The sequence below is a fragment of the Elephantulus edwardii genome, unplaced genomic scaffold (assembly GCF_000299155.1).
Source record: "Elephantulus edwardii isolate Elephantulus edwardi_28Jun2011 unplaced genomic scaffold, EleEdw1.0 scaffold00199, whole genome shotgun sequence".
In the NCBI taxonomy this organism is placed as follows: domain Eukaryota; kingdom Metazoa; phylum Chordata; class Mammalia; order Macroscelidea; family Macroscelididae; genus Elephantulus; species Elephantulus edwardii.
The window spans coordinates 2,016,923-2,043,973 of record NW_006399949.1 but is presented as its reverse complement, the minus strand read 5'-3'; the positions used below and the strand labels follow the sequence as shown (position 1 = coordinate 2,043,973).

Below are 27,051 nucleotides of genomic sequence, written 5' to 3'. Positions count from 1 at the left end.
TCTTTGCAGTGGCAGCATTAACTCCTTACCACTCTGTCACCAGAGCTCTCTAGGTGACTTGGTTTCCTTGGTGTTGTCGTTGTTGTGAACCATGCATTTGGAACCAGTTGACCTTCCCACAAGTTTATCAAGGTGAGATTGCTCATTCATCTCCTGCAGAGCAGCCGGTGGATACAAACTTCATCCTTCAGGATTGCAGCACAGCTTCTTAGCACTAAGCCCCCTGCATAATTTAGTGGGTGAAAAAGAGTATAGGTAAATTACAATACAATCAGAATTCTGTAATTATATATGTGCATCAGACAGCTGGACAATGACTAGGCTTGATACAAGGAGAATTGATGCCTTTGAGCTGTGGTGCTGGAGAAGAATGTTGAATATACCATGGACTGCTATGAAAACAAACAAGTTCGTCCTGGAGAGCTTGAAGCTAGGCTGCTCCTTAGAGGCAAGGATTCTGAAGCTTCATCTGCATACTTTGGACATGTTGCAATGAGGGACCAGTCCTTGGAGAGGGATGTCATGCTTGGGAGGGTGGGGGGACAGTGCAGGAGTGGAAGACTCTCAATGAGATGAATTGATTCAGTCACTGGGGTAATAGGGATGGGTGTTTCAGAGACAATAAAATCCGCACAGGATAGAGAAGGGTTTAGGGCTGTTGTACATAAGGTCGCTGTGATTCGCCAGCAACTCTACGGCAGATAACAACAATATAATTCAATTATAAACAGAGACATCGGGATTCCAAAATAGCCTCCCTCCAGAAACCCTATGAACCTGGAGAGAGGATAAAAGGCACCCAAGCGTTGAGAACTCTCCTTCATAGGGTTGCTATGAGTCGCCTGTGACTCGACGGCACTTAACAACAACAACAGACCTTATGTAAAGAAACATCCAAAATTATGAGTTTGAGGAGTAAACTTGAGAACTAAGTCTCCAAAGAAGGGAAGAGGACCATTCCAGCCAGAAGGTACAGAATGAGCAAAAGCATGGTTTAATCTTCTGGTATTTTTGAGAAAAGAATGAACACATGAGGCTAGGAAACAGGTTGATAATTTGGTTTTTATAAGCTTTCATTCCAGAACTAATGAGCTAATATGTAGACTTTTGGTAATAATCATATGGTTCTACTTTTTATAATTACCTCCCCCTTCAAAAAAAGGACCACAAAAATACCAAGTATTGAAGTTTTTATAATCTGAAACATAGTTATCATGTAGAATGTGGATCCTAGGATTATGCACTAGGGGATAATTGTAAAACTACACAGACTCAGCATTTGTAAATGTCCTCTGTTTCTGCCAAAAGATAATATTTTTACATCCTTTTTTAAATATTAAAGGAAGGAGAATTCAACATCTTCCATATGGCACTGGAAAATAAAACCGTATCTAATAGAAACAGATTAAAAAGTGTGCTCAGTTCAGCTGCTACAATCACTAGTAGCGGTGACTTCTCACACGAGGCGAGCAGAGGCTGAAAGACACTTTTCAAAAACATTTTTAAAATTAGTCACTCATTAAATAGTGACTTCAAGGAACGTTTAAATCTTTCCTATCCTTCAAATTCTTTTTCATCAGTCTATTCACATCGATCTAATAATAGTTAAAATTCCTTATGCCAGTTAGACTTAAGTTGCTAAATATAAGAAGATAAATATACATATAATTAATAATAACAGTAATAGTAACAATAGAGAGTTGGACAATGACCAGGGACGACAGAAGGAGAATTGATGCCTTTGAGCTGTGGTGCTGGAGAAGAGTATTGAAGGTACCATGGACTGCCAGGAGAACAAACAGATTCATCCTGGAGAGGGTTAAACAGGGCAGCTCCTTGGATGCAAGGATTCTGAGGCTTCGTCTAACATACTTTGGACATGTTGTAAGGAGAGACCGGTCCTTGGAGAAGGACATCATGCTTGGGAGGGCAGAGGGACAGCGCAGGAGGGGAAGGCCTTCTGGGAGGTGGATTGATTCCGTGACTGAGGCAATAGGGATGAGTGTGTTGGAGACAATTAGATCGGCACAGGACAGAGCAGAGTTTAGAGCTGTTGTACATAGGGTCATTATGAGTCACAAATAACTTGACAGCACGTAACAACAACAACAATAATAAAACAGTGCTTAAATTCAGCCCTCTTTGATTGTTCACAGGGATAAGTCAGCTGCAAATACTCTCACATGTTTGGCTTATCCAGGTAGGTCCAGGACTATGGAACTCTGTGATCAATGAATAGAAATTAATGCTGGCTTTTGTTGTTGTTTTTCACTGCAGTTGTAACACCAAGGTACACTGTTGAACTGGCCTGTGGTTTTGGAGTCACAGTCCTGCTGGTGGTGATTCTTATTGTTGTCTACCATGTTTACTGGCTGGAGATGGTCCTGTTTTACAGGGCTCATTTTGGAACAGATGAAACTATTTTAGGTAAGTTACAGCATTGGATGTAGGTAGACTCAGTTATTTTTTACTTTAGGACATAGGTTTTCTTGATACAAGTTGGATTAACTGGAAGATATTTTTTCAGCTCTTAAAATTGACAGTCTTTCCAGTGTATAGTAAGTATCCTACTTCCTTGGTTCAGGAAATAGATTAGTCCATAGTACCATTGTTCAACTAGAAACATAATGCCAAACCATCTATGCAGTTTATACTTTTTTCATAACTGTATTAGGTGAAAATAATTTTAATACATCCTAGAGAGGGTTAAACCAGGCTGCTCCTTGGAGGCAAGGATTCTGGGGCTTCGTCTGACATACTTTGGACATGTTGCAAGGAGAGACAGGTCTTTGGAGAGAGATATCATGTGGGTAGAGTAGAGGGACAGCGCAGGAGGGGAAGACCCTCTATGAGATGGATTGATTCAGTGACTGGGTTAGTTGGGATGGGTGTGTCAGAGGCAATGCGATTGGCACAGGATAGAGCAGGGTTTGGGGCTGTTGTACATAGGGTCGCTATGAGTCGCAAACGACTCAATGGCACATAAAACACCATATCTTATTGAATATATTAAAATATCACCTCAGCATGTGCATAAACAATATTAAAAGTTAGGGCTTCATTTTTACTTCGGGTTTTATTTTTGTTTTAGTACGAAAAATCTTCAGTCTAGTTGTGTAATTTACTTTCACAGATTATGTAGATTCAGACCAGCTATATTCCCAAATCTCAATCACTACACAGTGCCTCCTGTATTGGACTGCAGGGGTCCAGATTCCTATTGCTCAAGGGTGATTCACGAACTAGTAACTTCCGCTTCACCAGGAAGTTGTTTAGGAGAATTGGAACCCAAATCCTTTCTGGGTCAGAATGGACGTTCCAACAAATACTCCCAAGTGATTCGCATTGCTTTGTGTAAATGTACGTGCAAATGAGCATGACAAGTTTAAACATAGGTGTTTTGGGGTCTGTCTCCCATGCATTCTAATTCAGAAAGTTTTGGGGAGAGAGAAAGATTTGGAGTTTTTTCATCAGAGTTAATTTTTATAATCAAGCAACCTGGGAACAGACTGAGTTAATAAAAGAAATTTTTTGTGATTCTTTTGAAATTGTTTCACTTCAAAAACTTTTACTCAATTTATAATTCTGATATTCTAGTGAGTAACGTTCTGGAACAGGGCCTACGTATTTTTTACATGATATTCAATGCCAGAACCTAATTGAACAACTGTTTGCACCCAGGTTCTGTTCATTCACAGTTGAATGAGCCAAACCTCACTGTGTCTCTACCAAGAAAATGGAAATCAGTGAGATGAAAGTAGAAGACAGGTGAAGCAAAATTTGTAGTTACACTTCAAGATAGACATTTTGCCTGAAGATCTGTCACAAACAGAATATATAGTTTTTGTTGATTGCCTTTGAGTCAAGCACGACTCATAGTGACATTGTGAACAAAAGGTCTGAAGCCCCTCTACTACTATTGACACTTATCAGTTCACAGAGTTCCAGATATAGAGATAGATGATAGATAGATAGATAGATAGATAGATGATAGATAGATAGATAGATAGATAGATAGATAGATAGATAGATAGATAGATAGATGATAGATAGATGATAGATAGATAGATAGATAGATAGATAGATAGATAGATAGATAGATATAAATAAATGGCCAATATGTAGAAATTTGATTTAAGGAGGAAAATGTTTTACTATTAAGAAACTTTCTAATTTATGTTCAATCTGTGTTTTTTTGCTAGATGGGAAAGAGTATGATGTTTATGTATCTTATGCAAGGAATGCTGAAGAAGAAGAATTTGTATTACTGACTCTCCGTGGAGTTTTGGAGAATGAATTTGGATACAAGTTGTGCATCTTTGACCGAGACAGTCTTCCTGGGGGAAGTAGGTATTTCAGATGAGAACCCATTGTACTACCCTGAAAGATAACAGTAACATGAACTTTGCTTCATATATGAGAGTCAGCGAAGCTCTGTATTGGCATCATTGGTTTTAAATGTTCCATTCATTGATGCAATAAAGACTTTTCCAGGTATCAAATACATTAAAATGTAGACTATCCTAGAATAGTTTATGGTATTAAAATATTTGCCTCCATACGTTTTAAGAACTTAGTGTCAGAAAAGTCTGCATGTACAATGGAGCCCTAAACTTGCTGTAATTACATCAGTTACAACTCACGATGATCTGATAGGACATATTGGAACTGCCTATAATGTTGCTAGATTTATAAAGCTTTATGGAAGCAGATTGCCTTACCTGTTTCCATGGAACACCTGGTAAGTTTGAATAGCTGACCTGTAGGATAGATAGCAAACAAACAGTTAATCACTTGTGCTGCCAGGACTCCTCTAGACGGGAATCTTAAAACTCATTGCTGTCAAGTCTGAATTGACTTAGAGTTGACACACCAGCAGATTGTCGGAGGCTGTAAATCACACTGGAGGAGCTTACCAACTAGACCTGAGTTCCATGAAATGCCACATCTTTAAGGGCTCATTTTCTCACCTTAAGAGTTTAAAAATTTAGGTTGATCTGTACTGACTTGCCTAGAGTTTTTTCCAGATCAAGTGGTTAACATTGATATTATGTATTACTCTAATATGTGACCTAGATAAAAGAAAACATTTCCATTAACACTGAGAATTACTGAGACTGAATTATAAAAGAGAATGCATAGAGCCTTTCCTTATGTTGCTCCCTGATAATAATTACACTATTTCTCTTTGGCCTTTGCCCATTTTCTGTCCTCCTCTTTATTTTCTGTCAATTAATTTGCTCAGTTTTCCCTATTCCTTGCATCTGTTTCTTCCTTACATGTTGGAAATAGATTAAAATCTTGCAAAGACCAAGATGCTAGTTGTATTAGTTAATATTACTATACACAGTAACAACATACTACTTAATAGTTAATAAAAACAAAATCAAAGCACCTGAATAGTTCAGGTTTTATGATAAAAATCTCTCCTTTTCCTTTTGTATATTACTTAGTAATATACAAAGCAATGATTCATTTGTATCCATATTAGTAAATACATGAAATGGTATTTGTAAACTCTGCTATAATTTGTACTGTTCGCATACATGTCCTATCTCTAATCTTGTGCTAACCCAATATTCGTCCTGTTATACTTTATCTGAGGTACTTTGGTGGTCTAATGGGTAAGAAATTGTGCTGCCAACTCAGAGACACAAGTTTCAGATCCACAGCCGCTTCTTGGGAGAAAGATAAGCAATTTTTCCTGTGCAATGTACTGCCTCTGAAAACCCACTGAAGGGTCAGCTATAAGCTGGTTCCAACTTGATAGTATAGAACAACAACATGCCTCATTTACATAAATAATTTTAACAATATTTACCTTTTTTAATTACATGGATAATAGAGGTACAGAATCAATTTAAATTGTTCTCATTTTGAATTTACAAGAGCATTTATTTTCTCTTTCCAGTTGTTCTGACTTGTTTTCTAGAGTAGATAAGTGTTTCAATATCACTTTGCCAGGAAGTGATGAACTGATAAGACAATGAAAGGATGAATTCTGTCCATTTTCATACTTAATTCCCACAAGTTATTGGTTCATCTATGGAATCAATTTTGTAGCTATTAAGATATGTAAAAATATGTATTAAGTCGATATTACTCACCAAAAAGGGATTGACAGTTGTTTTAAGAATCTAGTTCTACATAATTATTTTTGCATCTTGCTTTTCGTATTTAGCTCTTATATCATCTTGCATTCTTCCTGCTGCTCTTACTCCAGCCTCTTTGCCTTGGGGGTCCTTTCTATACCTGGCCAATCTCCAACAGTGCTGCCTGCAGGAGACAATTACTTATTGCTGACTTCTCTTAGCTTCACCTGTTAACGTTTGTAATTGCAAGTCTTTCTCCCACTGCCTGTGTTCCTGTGAAGATTAAGGGGCAAAATGACTTGTTAGGAGAGGATAGCAAGCCATGAAATAGATTTCCAAAAGTATGCTTCTTGACGTTGGCTCCTATCTGAACCCCAGGTAAAGGCTTATAAAGTTCTCAATAAGCAGTTACAAGGAGATGGATTAGTCTCAAGAATTTAGTGACATGAACTAATCAGAGCCCTTGACAGCAGAATAAAATTACACTGCATTTCCATTTTCTCTTTCCTCCTCCTTTTTTTTTAACCCAAAGAAAACTTTTGCCTGCTAGGGAAAGCAGACACATCTGCTAGCAGCTGCCGAAACACGTGGCTTCATAGTAATGATAGGATACTGATCCAGGGACTAATTTAGGCTCCAGCATAGAAGAAAAAGATGGAAAGTTGAGGTGAGAATGTGTTACCAGCCAAAATGCCATTCAATTGACTGTATTCTTTTTTTTAAGTTGTTTTCTAAAGACATTACTATCAGTCTTACTCAAAGATGTATGTAATAGTTGAGAAGGTTTTAAAACAAAACAAACAGAAAACACATGAAAGTTCAAACTCTTGTATTACTGAAAAAGAAAATGTTACTATTGATGGCCTAGTGACAAGAAACTGTGCTGCAGTCCCGAAGGCACGTGTTTTGATGCCACCAGCGGTTCTGCGGGAGAAGGATGAGCAGTCTCCTTCTGTGTGATCAAAGGCCCCTGAAAACCTGCTGGAGGGTCAGCTCTTGGTTGATTCTCCAGTACACAACAGCAACAGCATACAATATATCTTTTTTGAATGTCCAGAGATACTGGCTTGTTGTTGCTTGGATAACTTTCAGGGTAAAGGGCTCAATGGCTAATTGGGCTGGGAGGCAAAAATGCTACAACATTTGAAAAATCTATTTTAATATAAACTTTCTATTCCTAGTGTCCTAGTTTTTAAATTCTGATAGCCTAGAAATTCACTATTTTTTTATTCTATTGCTCTGGAATTCTTTTCTGGATTTGAAGTATATATATGGTTTGTATTCTTCTGGATGAGAGCAGCATTTTACGAACTGAGTGATTGGGTTAAAGGAATGTACACTGTTCTACGTTTTGTTGATAGAAGTTCTGCATTAGTTCTCAGCCTTTTACTGTGAGGTACCCTAAATTTACTCATCAGTCCCCCATACTTTTGGAGTTTTCTTAGCAAACACTAACCCCCATGGTGTTTTCTTTCCCAGTTGTCACAGATGAGACCTTGAGCTTCATTAAGAAAAGCAGACGCCTCCTGGTTGTCCTAAGCCCCAACTACGTGCTCCAGGGAACCCAAGCCCTTCTGGAGCTCAAGGCTGGCCTAGAAAACATGGCCTCCCGGGGCAACATCAACGTCATTTTAGTGCAGTACAAAGCTGTGAAGGAGATGAAGGTGAAAGAGCTGAAGAGGGCTAAGACGGTGCTCACAGTCATTAAATGGAAAGGGGAGAAATCCAAATATCCACAGGGCAGGTTCTGGAAGCAGCTTCAGGTGGCCATGCCAGTGAAGAGAAGTCACAGGTGGTCTAGCAGTGACGAGCAAGGCCTCTCCTACTCATCTTTAAAAAATGTATGAGTGCAGCAATGAAATGGGGCAAAGAAACCACACTCCAGGAAGGAATTGTTCCCCCTTCATTCATCCTGGATTTATCATTTCATGGGTAGAGAAAAAAACACAACGCACACACAAGAAACAAACACCTGGTGAAGCGTCCTCACAGGGATAAATTCAGGGTGATTATGATGGGCTGAGCTGCTTCCTCAGGCATTCATAAGTTGTAGAGCGATACTGTCAGCAGTTTCGAATGTCACTGTGTTCTTTCCAGTCAAGGACTTGGTTGATGTGAATTTGTTCTTTTGCATCTTTCTTCCTATTCCCAAGTGTCTCTGTTCCTTCTATTTTATCTTAACCTTCTGAGGCAGCCTTTTTTTGCAATGGATTTAATGACCCTTTCAAAATAAGTCATCTGTTAACAGGTCATTATGCATTTCCGAGTATCATTTTCTTTTTCTTTTATTTTCACTCATCCATTAAAAAAGATCACCAGGGCCTCGATTTATTTTAGCTCATGCTAATGACATCTTTTACTCATTTTCCTGTACAACATACCACCTCAGTCAGGCTGATACGCATTTACGATGATGTAAGCATAGTCTGTCTGAAAAATAGTCCTTATCTGTGATTTTTAAAAGGCTTGCCTGCATTTTTCTTCACCACTGTGCACTCCATCTCAGGTACTCAACTGATGTTTTGTTTGTACTTAAACTATAACTTTTTTTTATTATAAAACACGTATCATATAGAATTTGAACCATGTGTCCATGTGTCTCGTCATCTCCCTCTCAGTACCTTGTATCTGTCATTCAAACATTGAAAGTGGCTGCCTACTTGCCTCATTCAGAAAGGAATCATCTCCTAATGGTGCTAATAGAGAACACAGAATAGCGAGATGCCCTTAAAGCACTTTCTAAATTGTTAGGAGATCATAGGAAAGGATACTTGGCACTTTGTCTTTTAATCCTAGCCTAGCTAAAGTGGAATTACTGGGAAAGCTACTTTGCCTTACTCTGTCTTCACTTTGTAAAAAATGTGGAGGTTAAACTCAGTTGTCTGGCCAATAGTTGTTTTGCTGAAATAATTCCAAAATATTCTAAAAGAGCATTAATTAAACCCCAGTTCCTGTAATTTATTCCATGGTACAGTTAATACATTGACCGCAAGAAACAAATCTGATAAGCTACTGTTGATGAATACTTATTTAAATAGTTCAAAAAGACTAGGAAAGACCTAAAGTCTAGAGTTTACAGAGTGCTGAATATCTGTATTACCTATAGATATAATATATATATCCAACACTCATTAATTATATATGTGTGTGTGTATGTATATATATATATATTTGTATGTTTGTATGTATATGTGTGTATATTTATATATGCATGCAAACATACGTGTGTGTATGTATTTATCTAAATATATATAGACAAATATGAACTCATACACTGGTAGCCTAGTGGCAAGGAGCTGTGCTACAATCTGGAAGGCATGTGGTTTGAATCCACCAGGTGCTCTATGGGAGAAGGATGGGCATTCTCCTTTCATGTGATTAACTGCCTCTGAAAACCCACTGGAGGGTCAGCTATGGGTCAGCTCCAACTCAACAATTCACAACAACAGTATATATATCTTTGTTGTTGTTGTTGTTGTTAGTTGCCATTGAGTTCATAGCAATCCTATGAACGAAAGGCCTGAGCACGGTTCATACAGAGTTTTCAGAGGCAAGCCATTTTGGAAGTGGATGCCACTCCTGCTTAAATCTTTATATATATAAAAAGTGTATACACACACATGCATATGTCTTTAAATGTGCATTAGCACAGATTATAACCCACTGGAACTCTTTTTTTTTTTAGTTTTAATTATGTTTTGTTGTAATGCTTTTGTTCCAGTATTTTCTGTGCATAAATATTTTTTTTAATTCCCAGATCACAGAATGGTAGTTGTTATTAATACACATCCTCCTTAGGTTAATATAAATGACTGACTGATGCCACAGTTAACCTGGGTGTAGTGGAGACTGTTAGGCACAGTTTTGATGGTTACTCCTAAGCAGTAGCCAGTCATCTGGCATTAATTGATCACCTACTATGTCTGCAGAGCATATGTGTAGAAAATAAGCTATGTTAATCTCAGTACTCAACAGCTTGGGGATATAAATCTCTATTTGGACTCATAAGTAATGAAAAAAAAAAGGACAATAAAGTATCTATAAATGAATCTGGTTATCTTAGAAAGCACCATAGCACACACTTTAAGGAAGCTTTTGTCTCGGTGATATCAAAGTTAATGAGCAATTCTGGACATACTCCCAAAGTTTATGTGTCCTTCAGCAGTGGTAAGTGCACAATAAACCATTTCTCTAGGTAGGAATCATTGATTATTTTAGATTACAGGAAATAAAACATAAAAAAGACTTCACCTCTTTATTTTTTTAACTATGAAACTGCTATATAGACTCTTGGATCTGGTGTAGTAGTATGATTCCTGCACTATATTCTATTTCTCCTCTTGTGACCCCTTCTCTCACAAGACCAGAGGAGAATTATCCCCAGCTAAGCTTTGAATATCAATTGTTGCATGAGCTCTAAGCAAATGAAGCATAATCTCAACACCAAGAGGCCTTTAATATGCTAGAACTGTCTGCTTCTTACACTTTTTTATTCTATATTTATCCCAAATAATGAATGTCAAATGCCCTTAGAAACTCCTTAGCTACATATTTTTTTTTCTCCTATTTACATTCCTGCATTGGATACTAGACTTCTCCAAATGATAAAATCTAAAGCCTCACAAATCTAAGTAACATGACTCTTTGTAATAATTTGATTTATGTTTTTTATGTATTTGTTTGTGCTTCAGAAGATGCCTAATACAGAACACTTGAGGGGGCTGAAGAAAAAATTTAAAGAACAAGAATAAATCATTTCTTTTTTAAAAGATAGCATCTTAAGATAGATAGTATACGTGATCAAAAGACCTTCTACACCCAAGTTAACAAAGAAACATGCTATACAGTGTGTATAATTAATGCATTTATATGGACTTTTACTTTTCTTATGCATTGCAACGTAGCTGACTCTTCTAATAAAATGGTACTTCATTGTATTGAAAAATAAAAGAGAGCATCATCCCACATGTAAATTACCATTTTTCTTTTATGTTTTAATATTTTAAGATTATCTTTTTGTTTTATTCATGTACTTTTGTATTTTCCATATTTCATTTTATTTGTACATTTGATTCTTTTTACAATAAACCATTTATTTTCCGCTTTGAATTTTATTTTGTGCATGTGTTATATGTCTTTATTTCATCTCTGGGCATGAGGAGTAAGACTAAAAATATTAATGATTTATTTATAATAAGGAAAATACCAAACTACAATAATGCAGGGGTTTTTTGTTGTTGAGAATGATCTGAGAAAAGTAAAAGCTTATTGATTTCAAGGGATATCATTTTATGTGTGCAAAAGAGAGCTGTCTGTAAAATGGACTATACTGTGTCTAGGTGGCACAAGCAGTTTCCTGCATACACTCAACCTCATTGTTGTTGAATCAGTTGTGACTCATAGAAACCTCCACTGAACTTCTGTGGCTGTAAATCTTAGTAGAATGAGACTGCCCTCTTTCTCCCATGGAGCTGCTGGTGTATTTGAACTACCAAGTCTGTCTTTTGGTTGGATGTAAAGCATGCTATGAACTACGCCACTACATTTCCTTACAATGTGCTCAGGCACCACATTTTATTATGGTTAGCTGACCTGGAGTGAGTCTTGATTCATGGCACTAATAACTGAAAAGCAGAGTAAAGCAGCCCCAGTTCTGAACTGTCCCGGTTCTGATTTGTAAATACAACTCTTGTGCTCCATAAAATTTTAACCATTCTATTATCCGTGAAATAATTTCAGGAAGTAAATTTCCAGACTTTGCTTCCTAGTCTGTCTTTGTCTTGATGTTAACACTGAAGTGTGTTCAGCATCGTAGCAGCAGATAGTCTTCCATGGACAGATGAGTGCTGGCCCTTCCTTGACAAGGAATCCAGCCTGTCCGCTAACCAGCAGTGTTTCCATATATGCAATATTGATGACTAATTTAGACTGAAAAATATTAAGATGAAAGTCTTTAGCTGGACAAAACCAGATTTTCATTCATACCCAAAGATTCTAAATTAGAAAGGTGTCTTTTTAAATCATTTTAAAGAAACATTTTTTTCTACATTTCAAGTAGAGATAGAGAAAGACTTTTTCACCTACAAAAGATTAGCCAAAGAGAAAAATTACATCCCTTGTTTTTCTCTACATGAATTCCAGGGATATTGTGACTTTAAGTAAAAAAAGAGTAAGAGGATTATTTAAAAAAATCCTGCACTAGAAAACATGACTTAAAAACCACTTTAATACTCTATACACATGTCTCTTATCTTGTTTTTCAGTCTGAACAGAGTAAATAATCAAGTTTATTACTTCATCTCTAATGGTCTTTATTTTAAAAATAATAACTGTGGTCCTCTAGAATGAAATTTAACAATTGAAAGGGGTTATTGTCATCAAAACAGAACAGACTCAAAGCTGACTGTCCATTGGCTTCCAGAGGGTGTAAATTGCATGGGAGAAGATTGCCTGCCCATCTTTCTCGTGTGGAGCCACTGGTGGGTTGGAACCACCTGAGGGGCACTGACATTAGGTGGGTAGCACCAAGAGAGGACTCCCATGTATCACTACATCTCCATCAGAGAAGTGCTGCTCTCTCCTCCCAAGCATGACGTCCCTCTCCAAGGACCTGTCCCTCCTTACAACATGTCCAAAGTATGTCAGACGAAGCCTGAGAATCCTTGCTTCCAAGGAGTAGCTTTGTGTAACCCTCTCTAGGATGAATCTGTTTGTTTGCTTGGCAGTCCACGGTACATTCAATACTCTTCTCCAGCACCACAGCTCAAAGGCATCAATTCTCCTTCTATCCTCCCTAGTCATTGTCCAACTCTCTGATGCATGACAAGTGATTGCAAAGACATGGCCTGTATCAGATGCATCTTAGCCTCAAAAACCCAATAGGTCAACTTTGAGTCTGTTTTAATTAGAGTGAGTGAGTTAAAGATACTCCAGTCGTAATTTATATATCATTTAAATTAATGATTTACAAAAGTCCTATTTTATAGTCAACATTTCTGATAACTATTTTTTTTTACATTGAGATGAATATATTTCTTTTACTTAATTCTTTTTCAACCCTGGGTGTTTCTTTGAGTGTTTCTGTTGTTGCTAAGTACAATGGTGTGTTCAATAGTCTTCATAAACATCACAATTCAAGAGTAATTATCAAGTTTTAACTAGTAATTGTCAATTTTTCATACATAAAAAACTATTTAAAAGAAAAAAAAAGTAAGCTCAATCTGTAACTAAGGGTGATAAAGTATCCCTACAAAACAAACAAACAAAAAACACAAAACAACAACAAGCTAACATCTCAAAAGCACAAAAGTCACAGACTATCAATCTAATTTTATTTCGAGATCTATGATGACATTTAATTTTTAAACAGTGATATACTTTTAAAAACACAGATATTAAAAGCAGTTATTTGGAAGCAGGAGTGGCACCACTTCCTAAACAACACGCTTCTGGAAACTATTAGCTTTGGTAAATGTCGATAGTTGTAGAGGGGCTTCAGGCCTTTTGTTCATAGGGTCGCTATGAGTCGTGCTTGACTCGAAGGCAATCAAAAACAACATTTGGAAATAAATACGTACAAGGGCTTTGAAGAGAAGCGAAAACTTAGAATTTTATTTTTAAGATTGAAAAAAAAAATATCCCAAACACTTTATTCAGATGCTTGTTAAAACAAGCCACAGGTTCTTAAAAATTCATCACATGTATTCTCTGGTTTCTTTCCAAACTAATGTCAAGAACACAGATTAGAAGGAAGTAATCTGATAAGGAGCACAACTTCCTTATTCCCGGTCAAGTTCATATTCATCAAATTCACTGCAAACCTAGAGCTTGTTTTTACAGGCTGGAAAAAGTCTCTCTGCCACTGTTTGTGTCTGGGCCCAGGTGTGTTGGGACTCAACCTCCAGAATTTGTTTTCAAAGTTGTCAATGACTGTGATTTACACCTTTAGAAATTCTTTTTCTTCAGAAAGTTACACTGTCTACACTCTGCTAATAGCACAGTAAGTTAAGCACTGCCTTTGTTTGAAGGACTTCCTATTGAGATCTGTCCAAAACCAACTCAGTAACTACAAAAGCTGAATATTTCACCCGAAACCTTAACTAATTGACTGGATACTTAAACACTGTCATTATTATAGCCTCTTAAATTGATTTTTTGGCCTGGTTTTCCCACATTGAATGTAAAGGAAAGGAAATAGTGGATTTTATCAAGAGGAATAGCAACTGTATGTAATTTTTTTTTTTTTCAATAGCCATCAAGTGAATTCCAACTCACGGTGACTTCATAGAATTCAAAATAGAATGAGGCTCCTTAAAGGTTTCAGCAGCTGATTTTCAGAAGTAGATCGCCCCATGCCTTTCTTGCAAGGGAGCTCTGTGTGGACTTGAGTGCAGTCAATTGGGCTAATGATGTGCATATATCCAGAAGCATAAGGCCAAAACCACACCCATTGCCTTTGAATCAATTGCAAACGATGGTGACTCCTTAAGGTTCCCAACGCCTTATAGAAGCAGATTGTCCAGCATTCCTTCTAAGAAACAGCAGTTGAGTTTGAAGCAACTTTTCATTTCACATGTGATGCCATTACTATTGCTTATGTGCGTCATCATTCAGTACCCACTGCCAAGGTGTCAATACCAACTCCAGCAACTCCTCAGGATCATGAGGGTTTTCAGTGCTGTCAGTCTGTATAGTAACATGTGTAAATCTTTCTGTAGCGAAGCAAAGCACCAATCATTTTATTAACAATTGGATGTTAACCACATTGGCCCCATTCCACCTTATATAGATCATATTGTTTGATGTCCATTTGATTCTGACTCACAGCCACACTGTATACAACAGATCAAAACCTTGCCCGATTCTTTGCATCAGAATCTTTGCTCAGTTTTAAGCCCATTGTGGCAGTCACTGGGTCAGTGCATTTTCTCTGCGCACGCGCGTGCGTGTATGTGTGTGTGTGTCATATTTTAATGAAATACATTTTTAATTCATTATAAATGCACATAATTTTAACATTCAAATTATTTTAATAAGTCCTTATACCAGACATTCACACTCCTGGTTCCAGATAAGTGAAAGTCACTTCTTCCAGCCGTGTATACTTTTTTTTTAGAGTTTCCAGTCATTCATTGTTGGACTTTTCATCCTACCCACCCCCTCCCCCCAATTCACACCTCTCCTTGAAAATAAAAACTCTTTCCTTGTTATGCAATCCCTCCCCCGCAAGTTCACTCTACTACGCAGCCTTCACTCTGGACTTCTGTAATGACAAGAATACCCATTCACATATCCCTTTTAAACAGTTCTATCCCTCATCTGTTTCAATACAATATACATCATTCCTGCCCTCTTTTTCTGTCTTCCCTCAACCCCGATGTCAGTCCCATTTTACAACCAGCGGCCCTATGCAATATTTGTCCTTTTGTGACTGAGATATTTCACTCAGCATAATGTCCTCCTGGGTCATCCATTGTCAGTTCATCTTCTTAAGAAATTTCCTCTCTGTGACCATCTCTTCACCTTTACAGGCATGATGCCTTTTTACAAGGACTGGCTCATCTTGACAACATGTGCCAAGTAAATGATAGGAAGTTTTCTAATCTTTGCCTCTTGGAAGCACCTTCCAAGAAGCACTTCTTCCAAAACAAATGTGCTTGTTCTTTAAGCAGTCCATAAAATACTCAATAATCTTTGCAAGCCCTACAATTCAAAAACATCAATTCTTCAGTCTTTCTTAGACATTGTCAAACTTCCACATGCATACAAAGCATTGATAATACCTTTACATACTTATATCATGCTTATTTTAGTCCTTCTACAGGCATCTTTGCTCTTTAGTACTTTAAAGAGGTCTTTGACAACAGATTTGCCAAATTTAATATGATTGATTTTTTATGGTTGCTGTTTTTCTTGGTGGTTAGTTATGGATACAAATAAAATTAAATCATTGACAATTTCAGGATTTTTCTCTATCTCTAATGATACTGCCTATTGGTTCAGCTGTGAGGACTTTTGTTTTCTTAATGGTTAAATATAATCCATACTGAAGGCTATAATCTTTGATCTTCTTTGGTAAGTACTTCAAGACTTCCTCAATTTCAGCAAGCAAGATTTTATCATCTTCACAATGCAGGTTGTTAATCTTCCAAACTTGAAGCCACAATGGTTTTCCACTTACTCTAATTTCTTTGAAAGGAATACAACCCTGATAAACACTATTTTAAGGAACACAGGATGCTCTGATGACCTAGTGGTAAGAATCAGCACTTCAGTCTCAAGGGCATGGTGGTTTGAATCTGCCAGCTGCTCCAGGGGAGAAGAATGGGCAATCTCTCCCATGCAATTACTGCCTCTGAAAACCTGCTGGAGGATCAGCTATGGGTTATTTCTTACTTAGTGTTACACAATAACAATAGGATGTCCTTCTCAGGAAGGGCCAATTGTTGGAGAAGAACATTATTCTTGGAAGTGTAGAGAGTCAGTTCAAGAGAGTAAGATAAGAGGGATTGACACAGACTGTGGAAATGGGACCATGTATATCAGAGATGATGAGATTGACTCAGGATAGGGCAAGGTTCATGTCCATTCATAGATCACTAGGAGTCATAGTCAGCTTGGCAGCTCATAACACCACCACTACACTGGACACAAAATTTGTAAGCAAACCAATTTTAAAAAAGAAGTAATACTCAAAACGGGTGACCCTGGAGGACATTATGCTAACTGAAATATCTCAGTCACAAAAGGACAAATACTGCATAGTGCCACTATTGTAAAATATGACTGACATTGGGGTTGGGGAGAGACTGAGAAAGATGGAATAAATTATGTATACTGCATTGAAACAGATGAGGGAGAGAACTGTTTAAAAGGAATATATGATTAGGTATTGTCATGACAGGAGTCTAGAACGAAGACTGCATAGTGGAGTGGATTTGGGGGGTGAGATTGTATAACAATGAAAGAATTTTTCTTTTACTTTTCAAAGAGACGATGAACTGGGGCCGGAGGGGTGGGCAGGGAGAAAAGTGCAACAATGAACGAATGGAAATCCAAAGTCTCTGTAAATTTTCATTAAAATTAATAATATAAAAAGAAGTAATATAAACAAATTTTTTTTAAAAGGTGAAAAAAACCCACCCAAAAAATCGCAGTATGTCCTTATTCTATTCAAATGACTGTTTCTTGATTAAGTATAAGTTCTGAATGAATGCAATTAAGTGTTTTGGGATTCCCATTATTCTTAATATTATCCATAATTTATTATGATCTACACACTGTCAAATATGTCTATGTAGATCACAAAACATAAGTAAACACCTTTGGTATTCTTGGCTCTCAATCAAGTTCCATCTGAATTCAGCAATAATATCCTTCATCCCACTGCCTCTTCTGAATCCAGCTTGAATTTCCTGTTGCCGTACTTCTCCCACTGTTTCTGAAAAGTTTACAGTAATATTTTACTTGCTTATGATACTAATAATATTGTTTGATGGTTTCTATATTTTTCTGAGTCACTCGTTTTTGGAATATACACAGTGTTGATCTCTTCCAGTTAATTGACCAGGTAGGTATCTTCCAAATTTCCTGGCACAAACTACTGAACATGTTTAAGGCTGTGTCTGTTTGTTGGAACACCTCAACTGATATTCTATCCATTCCTGGATACTTCTTTTTTGCCAGTATTTTCAGTATGTTTTGTTGTTCTTCCTTCAATGCCATTGGTTCTTGATTGCATTCTGCTTTCTCAAATGATTCCGTATCAATCATTCTCGTTGGCGTAGTTATTCTGTTTCTTCTTTCCATCGTCTTTTGATCATTCCTACATTAGGTGATATTTCCCCCATCAAAGCATCCAATAATACAACATGAGGCTTGAATTTTTTCATTAGTCTTTTAAGCTTGGGAAATGCCAATCATGTTCTTTGACTTTAATAACTCCTGATCTCTGCATCTTTTGTTATGAATTGTTTTATATTCTCAATTTGCCCTTAAAAAAATCTTCTGTCCAACTTCTCTTTTTAAATAATTTCTTCATTCACTTTATTTTCTTTCCTTTCAATTGCAAGTTTTATAATCTCTTCTGGCATGCTTTTTAATTTTTTTCAATCGCCCTCCACATGCCTTTTAAATGTTCTTTTGCTCTCTTCATGGATGATGTCCTTGATGTTTACAACTCTTTTGGTTGACTGCCCTTAGTGTTCAATGCATTAAGTCTGTTCTCAAAATAATTTTTTTAAATTCAGGTGAGATAAACTTAAGACCTCATTTAGGTCTCTTGGATTTATTTTAAAATTCATCAGCCACAGTTGAACTTTAATATGTGTAACTGATGTCTATTTGACAATAAACTCCCATGTCTTGTCCTTACTGGTAATATAGAACTTTGCCACAGTCTTTTTACACAAATGTAGACAATTTGATTCCTGTGTATTCCATCAGGTAAGGTCGATGTGTTCAATTGTTGTGTACCATCAAGTCAGAACCAACCAATCACTGACCTGCAGTGGGTTTACAGAGATAGGTGTGTGGAAGAGATTCTCCATCCTTCCCCTACCCACTAGGCCACCAGAGCTCACTATGTGTACCTTATTTGTAATAAATCAGTGAGTACATAAAATTCTGTCATGCAAACTTTGCCCTAATTTCTGTAACCTAGGCTTCCAACTACTACTAGTATTTCTTTGCTTCCAACTTTGCATTTCAGTCACCAATCATTATTAATATATCTTGATTACATGTTCTGTCAACTTCATTTTTTATTTTGGCTATAATGGTTAGCATAAATATTTTAATGCCATATTAACAAGTCTTTCTTGTATGTATATGTTGTTGTTGTTGTTATGTGCCATTGAGTCACCTGTGACCTGTAAGAACCATACATAAAGCAGCTCTGAACCTTGCCCTGTCCTGAGCCAGTCTCACTAATACCAACACACCAACCCTCATTGTCCCAGTGACTGTATCAATCCATCTCACCCAGGGTCTTCCTCTCCTACGGTGTCCCTCCACCCTTCTGAGCATGATGTCCTTCTCCAAGGACTGGTCTCTCTTGGCCACGTGCCCAATGTATGTGAGATGGAGCTTCAAAATCCTAGGCTCCAAGGAGAAACTTTGGTGTATGTATATGGATATTATAATTTATGGCATTGTCCATCAAATAGAACATAGGAGGTAATGAATCCATTACTGCTCTTTTCTGATCAGATCATACCTGTGCTCAGATATGACTATTGTGCTCAGTCATGTTTAACATACCACTTCCCAATATACTCATAGAGAAATTGAAGAAAATGTCAAGGAAAATAAATACAAGATGAGAATTGAAACCATGTTAAATGGGAAGAAGGTAAATATCTTAAAACTCTTGAATCTAGAAGTGAAAAACTATATAGTGAAATCCTAATAGCTAAATATTGTTATTGTTGTTGTTGATTGCCGTTGAGTTGAGCACGACTCATAGTGATTGCATGAACAAAAAGCCAGAAGCCCTTCCACAACCATTGCCATTTATCAAAGTTCACAGAATTTCCAGAGGCATGCTGTTTAGGAAATGGATGCCATTCCTGCACATTGTCAAATATTTAAAATATTCAACAATGTCAGAACTAAGGCCACTGGATAAATACTGCAGGCAGAAAGACTTCAAAACAAGAAACAATTTATAAACAGAACCTAAATCAGCTGCTTTTAGACAATGGACTTTCTATCATCAACTATGTTGTTGTTGTTATGTACCCTCATGTTGCCTGTGACTCATAGTGACCCTGTGTAAAATAGCTCTGAAGCCTCCCCTGTCCTGAGCATCCTCACTGATTCCAACACATCTACTCTCATTGCCCCAGTCACTGTATCAGTCCATCCCATCAGATATAGCTGACAATACTGGTAATTATGGTACAGATGGGTTTCTTAGAGGAGCATATTATTTAACAAGTGCCTCCCAACACTGAGATCCTGTATTTGCAAGTCTTTATTCACTGTCTATCCTCTGTAGAATGAATGGACCATGATAAACTGGAAGCTATATGACTTTTCATTGGCCATTATCATATCTTTCCATTTTGCTTGTAGACACGGTGGAAGCAGTGTTTGACTTCATTCAGAGGAGCCGAAGGATGATTGTTGTCTTGAGCCCAGACTACGTAACAGAAAAGAGCATCAGCATGCTGGAGTTCAAACTGGGGGTTATGTGCCAGAATTCCATTGCCACCAAGCTCATTGTGGTGGAGTACCGTCCCCTTGAGCATCCACACCCAGGCATCCTGCAACTGAAGGAGTCTGTGTCTTTTGTGAGCTGGAAGGGAGAGAAGTCCAAACACTCTGGCTCCAAATTCTGGAAGGCCTTGCGGTTGGCTCTTCCCTTGAGAAGTCTGAGTGCCAGCTCTGGCTGGAATGAAAGCTGCTCTTCACAGTCTGACATCAGTCTGGACCAGGTTCAAAAAAGGAGAAGTCGTTTGAAAGAGCCTCCGGGACTGCAGAGTTCAGGGAGGGCTGAAGCGTCTTCTCCAGCCCCAGTAACGATGGCCAAGCACAAGGGGAAGCCCTCTGCAGCCTGTCGCTGCTGTGTCACCTACTGTGAAGGAGAGAGTCATCTGAGGAGCAAGAGCCGGGCAGAGATTCATACCCAGCCCCAGTGGGAAACACACCTCTGTAAGCCTGTTCCCCAAGAGTCAGAAACTCAATGGATACAAAATGGCTCTAGACTGGAACCTCCTGCTCCCCAGATCTCAGCCCTTGCTCTTCACCATTTCACGGATTTATCAAATAACAATGACTTTTATATCCTATAATTACGGTGTGGTGGGAGGTGGCTGCTATTTTTACCAACCCCCTTTGTGTCATGAACCTATGGGAGTAATTGACATTTTTATCATCTAATGGACTGTCAGAATTGTGTCCTCTTTATTGATTTTTAAAAACTATTTATTTCTAGGAGACAAAAGACCTGAAGAACCTGAATCCAGAATTATTGCCTCTAATGGCCTCAGAAGAGCACACTCTTCTTGGGCCCTAGAAGGTCAGTATGTAGAAGATGCCTCAGGTTGTATCTTCTATCCTGTTCTGGTTTAAAACGTAGCCAATGATTTAAATGTGTATAGTTTCAGCCTGTTGGTCAACCTCATGTTGCGTTGTTCAGGTGTGCTTGAGTTACACCAATGATAAAGTGTGTGTGTGTGTGTGTGTGTGTGTGTGTGTGTGTGTGTATCACAAGGTAAGGTTGCAGGAAGAAGCTGGTTCAGGTGGAAGCTGTAGGACTATGCTCGGTAGGAAACCTACAGCACAGTTTCCTCCCATAGAACCAATCCAAGGATACCTGGTGTTCTCTCTCTCTCTCTCTCACTGTAAACTAGTGTTCTCTAAACTGCCTAATGTTGTTAGCATCAATAAAGCTATATTTTTTATGCCATTTCACTTGTACTAACACATTTTTAACTGCTTCTTACCTCTCTACCTTTTGTGGTTCTACTTCATTAATATCTAAGGAATATTCCATTTTGGGAATCTGAAAATTATCTTAAGTACCAGAGAAATGGAGAGCTCTCTTTCTAATGCACATTTAGAAAAGGCCACCAGACAATGAAAATCTTGAGAATGAAATAGAAGGAAACACCAAAACGTCAATCTATTTGTAGAAAGAAAAGCTGAGAAAGTCAATGTTGTTGGAGCAGAGCTTGATGCCTGAAAGTCTTCTTTACTCAGGAAGATGACGTAAAGTAGTAAATTTAAAGCCTATGAGAATCAGAATGTAACCAAACTGAGAAAAGAGGGCCAAGAAAAGGCATAATACTTCTGCTCGTAGGTGAGTATTCATGTATACAATGATGCAGGTACAAAAAAATATTTCTCTATTCTGAATTGTTTAAGCACAATCATAAAACCCATATGACATATCCTTTTAAGAGTGATAATAGGAAGCATTGAACTGCAGCTAATTCAGGGGTACATCTTTCTGAAAAAGGGAGTCAGCCTCCACTTAGCTCTAGTTGATTGTTTCCACACGGAAATCCAGGCTCCTAACTTTGCTATAATGCCCAGTTTTTAAATAGAATCAGAAAATTACTCTAAGGCTATCACAAGGAGTTTTCTTCTCCCAAGTTTTAGACAGATTGGACCTCTGGGCATGGCTGATGTGACCTAACATTCCCTTAGAGAACAAGCTGGAAAAGAATGTGCTTTCCTTCTATCCTGAAGTTCTCTCTCAGGTGGATTTACTTTAAGAACATTAAAAGTACAAAGATGGCTTATGGTAGAAGCTGCAGAATACCAAAAGAGAAACCTGAACAGTCACCTTCAACACATTAATTCCAGCTTCTAGTGAGCTTGTGAGTCAATGAGTGCAAACCTTCCTCAGCCTTTGTTAATGAGTACATGGTGAAAAAAGAAGACAGAAGTTTTATCCCTCTACTTCTCTTGGGAAGGACAGCAGAAGATTGCTTTTCTTTTAAAATAAGTAAACAGTGGGATAAAAGTGTTCCAGAGTTATATTACAGAATGTTTCTTAGACGTTATATCGGCAAGAGTTCAACCCACTCACATAACTCAAGAGGGAAGGCCAATTGTTAGAAGAGACCATCACGTTTAGTAAAGTGCAGGATCAGTGAAGAGAAGGGAAAGCCTTGATGAGATGGATCAACACTACAGAAAAAAGAAATGGATAGAAAATTCAACAATCATGAAGATTGCATAGGACTCAGCAATGTTTAATTCTGTTATACACAAAGTTGTCATGCATAAGTTTCTACTGATGGCAATAGCAATAGCAATAGCACAAAAGAGTAAATATATAAGTGTGGCTCACCACAGAACTGTAATTGTGATTGACAGGAATACAGTAGAAAATTACTCAGCACATTGTAAAGGAATTATTCGCTATTGTAACCCATCTTAAATAGATGAATCCATTCTTGATGTATGTTCTAAGATCTTCACTTGAAAGACAGTATTTTCTTTCCACAAAATCTGTTAACACTGAGTAATGTGACTCCAAATCCTAAGAAGGAAGAAAATACTCCTTCCCATAATAACTCTTATTCTTTATTACCACAGTATTTAAAAAAAAATAGCTTCTCTTGGGGAAAGCTGAAAAATTACTCTTGTCATTTATGGTTTATTTTATTAGTGAAGACAAATAAATGAAAACAAAAATAAACGCAACTAATGGCAGCTGCATAGAAATTTGAGCTCTTATGAAATATTGCCTAGGTATTTTTTGTGATCTCAAAACATAAATTATGGTAAGTATCAATTTCAGTCAACATTGTTAAGTATATATTAAGTAGTTTAAAGCCATAGGCTCCATCATTAGACATCTAAAGTTCAAAAAGATAATTAGCCATGGCTTAGAGGCTACTTGTGTTTCATCAACCCAAAACATGTATATCCAACCTATGTTTCAATGAAGCAGATGATACTAAGAAATTATTAGGTTAAATAGGCAGTATTGTGTGAGCATGAGTGTTAAGTCAAATAGAGATGGGTGTGAGTCCTGTTTCTTTCTGAAGCTGAACCCAAACCAAAACACCATCCAATTGCTGTTAAGTTGATTCCAACTCATAGTGATGCTATTGGACAGAGGAAAGTGTGCCTTAGGGTTTCTAAGACACAAACACAGATTGCTACATTTTTCTCCAAAAGAGTCACTGGGAGGTTTGAACCGTTTTCTTTGGTTAGCAGTTGAATGCTTCATTCACTGAATCACCTGTGCTCCTGATATCTCTCCTTGTTGTTATGTACCATCAAGTTCTTACTGACTCATAGCTGACCCTCCAAAGGGTTTTCAGAGGCCAGAATTGCAAGGAAGGAGGTTTCCCATTGTTTTCCCACAGAATAACTGGTGATTCAAACCTGCCTTTGGGTTAGAAGGGCAGCTCCTTAGCTCTAAGCCACCAGAGCTCCCTTGTAGTTCTTTATCTACGGTCTCTTTAAGTCCCAATTACCTCTGGAGTTTGGGTGCTATAATGCTGGAAAGCACAAGACCTGGCACTTCAGTAAGTTTTAGCCAGCAAGCATATACCCATAATGAAATCACTGTGGTTGTATTAACTTTAATTTCCATGATGATATATAGTTAGAAAAATTAATTGCATATATATCACTTTCTTAACTTTCATAAAAATCTTGGAAAAAAAAGCATTACAGAACAGGGACACATTAAGCTATTTCCTAATGACATTCAGCTAATTAGCAGTTGAGGTAAAGCTATAATCCAGGCTTCTGACAGCTGATTCTGTGCCAATTCTAGATCTGTCCCTATAAGATTCAAGTGAAAATGTTTCCATCACCAAGCCACCTATATGGAACTAGTTAATTTGAGCCATAATATTTTTCAAATAAAATAAGCAGTTAACTTAAACCTATACACAGCTAATTAAATGCTTTATTAAGTGTCTGGAATACCATCTGGCCTTATCATTTTATGATTTTATATCATTTCATTTTTAAATCTTAGAATATTTTAAAAGTATTCAAAGAGAATAATTGTTGGTGCCTTCTAGATTCTATTATAATGATATATATTTATAGCTAAGAAAGAAGTATTTTTTTTGTTCTTAATGGAAAATAAAAAAGTATTTTTAAGGGAGCATTGATGGACTAGTGGGTAAAGAGTTGCTGCCAATCCAAAGGTAGTTGGATCAAATCCACCAGTTGATCTGTGGAGGAAAGATGAGCAATCTACTCCTGTGTCATTTATAACCTCTGTAAACCAACTGGTGAGTCCACTATGAGTGGGTCCTGACTCAATGGCATATAACAATATGATGTATGTTGTTGTTGTTATTATGTGCCTTCGAGTCACCTGCGACTCATAGCGACCCTATGTACAACAGCCCTAAACCCTGCTCTATCCAGTGCCAATCGCACTGTCTCCGATTACCCCAGTCACTGACTCAATCCACCTCATAGAGGGCCTTCCTCTCCTGCGCTGTAGCTGTGCCATAATTACCTTCTCTCATAACCATACGGATTCGCTGAGGGAGAAGAGTGAGCTATCTTTCTCCCATGCAATTAACTGTCTCTGAAAACCTGCCGGAGGGTCGGCTATGGGTCAGTTCACACTCTATGGTACACAACGAAAACAACAACATAACTTCTAAAGACTCTAATAATGATACATACACTTTCACTTTAAAGATTTATAGAAGTTGTGAAAACTGAAGTTGCTATTCAGAAGGGTGTATGGATAATGAATTGATTAATTGATATGGATCTCTAGTGGCCTAGTGGCAAGAAGCTGCACTGCAATGCCGAAGGTTTGTGGTTCGAGGCCACCAGGTGTTCCGAAGGAGAAGACTGAGTCATCTCCTCCTGTGTGATATGCTGCCTCTGAAATCCCACCAGAGGGGTTTCAGCTATGGGTCAGTTCCGACTCTATGGTACACGACAACAAAAAACGAAACATAAAGATAAGCAGAATTAATCAACCCCCATAAAATGATACAATAAAATTAAAATAAAAATAATTGTGATTGAGTCAATAAAATTTATAGTGACCCTATAAGACAAAGAAAACTGTGAGCTTTACTAAAAGTAGTCAAGCACATTCTCCTTTAGTTAGTAGTTGATAGGTTGGAACTGTACACCTTTTGGTTAACCTACTTGGAGGATATGTTGTAGTACAAATCCAGGGGTAGATTCCTTCCTTGGGGCTGTTTTATTACAGTGCAGATATTATGGGTGGTGTGCTATTGAATAGACACTGATTGGAATGAATCTTGTGGTGTGGGAATGGAAAGGAACTCCATGGCCATTCCAAAGGCACATGATTTTAATCCACCAGCTGCTTTGTGGGAGAAATATGGGCAATCACAATAAAACTGCCTCTCAACACCTGCTGCAGGGTCACCTACTGGTTGTTTCCTAGTCTAAGGCACACAATAACAACCTTCTGCAAAGACTTCCATCGTCTGAAACCTAGGAGGGGGGTATACAGTAGTTAGAGCTGACTTGAAGACTGTGGATTTTAGTTTTCGGGTTAGACATTGTATGGGAGTCTGCACTTCCATTGTTCTTGGTAATTCAGGTAAGATATACATTCCATGAGCACATTAAGAAGGTATTTTCTATGAGACTCCTTCACATATTTTCTGTGCAATTATTCAGTTTGTAAGTGGAAGGAGCCTCAATTAGAGTTTCGTTCAAGTCTTCTCATTGCAGGTTTGTTTCTTTATGTGCATCAAGATGTATATTCAAATCTGCATTCCTTGACACCAGTCCATAGAAGCTAAATGATACATCAAGGGTGAGGCATAAAGGAGCTAAGGGAAGGAGTTTGAACTCACCAGTCCCTCCACAGGGACACAGTCTGTGCCTGTAAAAACCAAACCTAGGAAACCATGCTACAGTTTACTCTGTCCTATAGGGGAAGTTTTCAAGGATGACATTCCTTGGAAAGGGACATCATGCTTGAAAAGGTCAGCAAAATAGAAGACTCTGAGTGAGATGAATTGACATGATGCCTGCAGTCATGGGTTCATATAAATATGTTAGGGATGGTGAGGATGGCGCATGATAGGTCAGGGTTCAGATGTACTGTTCACACAGAGGCTGAGTCATACTCAACTCAACAGCACTTAACAACATAGGATAATTATTAGTCAGATATCACAGCAACAACTAAGGGGGAGTGGGATGGGAAGATATGTCTGCATTTTGTATACATTTCCTGGGTAGTTCTGTTGCATGTCAAGTTTGCAAACCATTAATTCGTATCTCTCTTTAACCCCATATTTCCTTTGTAGGCTCTGATTTTCTCCAGTCAAGGAGTACTACGAATCATCCTTTTGACAAGGTGTTTGCAGGCAATAGCTTAAAATGTAGGGCATGCTTAGCCCTTAGAGCTGCCTCAGCACAAGGAGACAGTTGAATAAAAGAGAGATTAATAGAGTACAAGCCTAACATACAAAACAGCAAACAGTGATATTTGGAAAGTGGTGGCATTGTTGTAGTCATCATA

The 27,051-nt window shown here is 37.8% G+C and overlaps 1 protein-coding gene across 1 annotated transcript in view; it reads left to right on the top strand.

The window, feature by feature from the left end:
• The window catches only part of IL1RAP (interleukin 1 receptor accessory protein), a 92,568-nt gene extending 71,323 nt beyond the window's left edge, over positions 1 to 21,245 (top strand). The window contains exons 8-10 of the mRNA XM_006897073.1: positions 2,278 to 2,427; positions 4,203 to 4,346; positions 20,169 to 21,245. Of these exons, the coding sequence (XP_006897135.1) occupies positions 2,278 to 2,427; positions 4,203 to 4,346; positions 20,169 to 20,887 (1,013 nt within the window). The 3' untranslated portion in view covers positions 20,888 to 21,245. The remainder of the gene's footprint in view (positions 1 to 2,277; positions 2,428 to 4,202; positions 4,347 to 20,168) is intronic.
• The last annotated feature ends 5,806 nt before the right edge of the window (positions 21,246 to 27,051 follow it).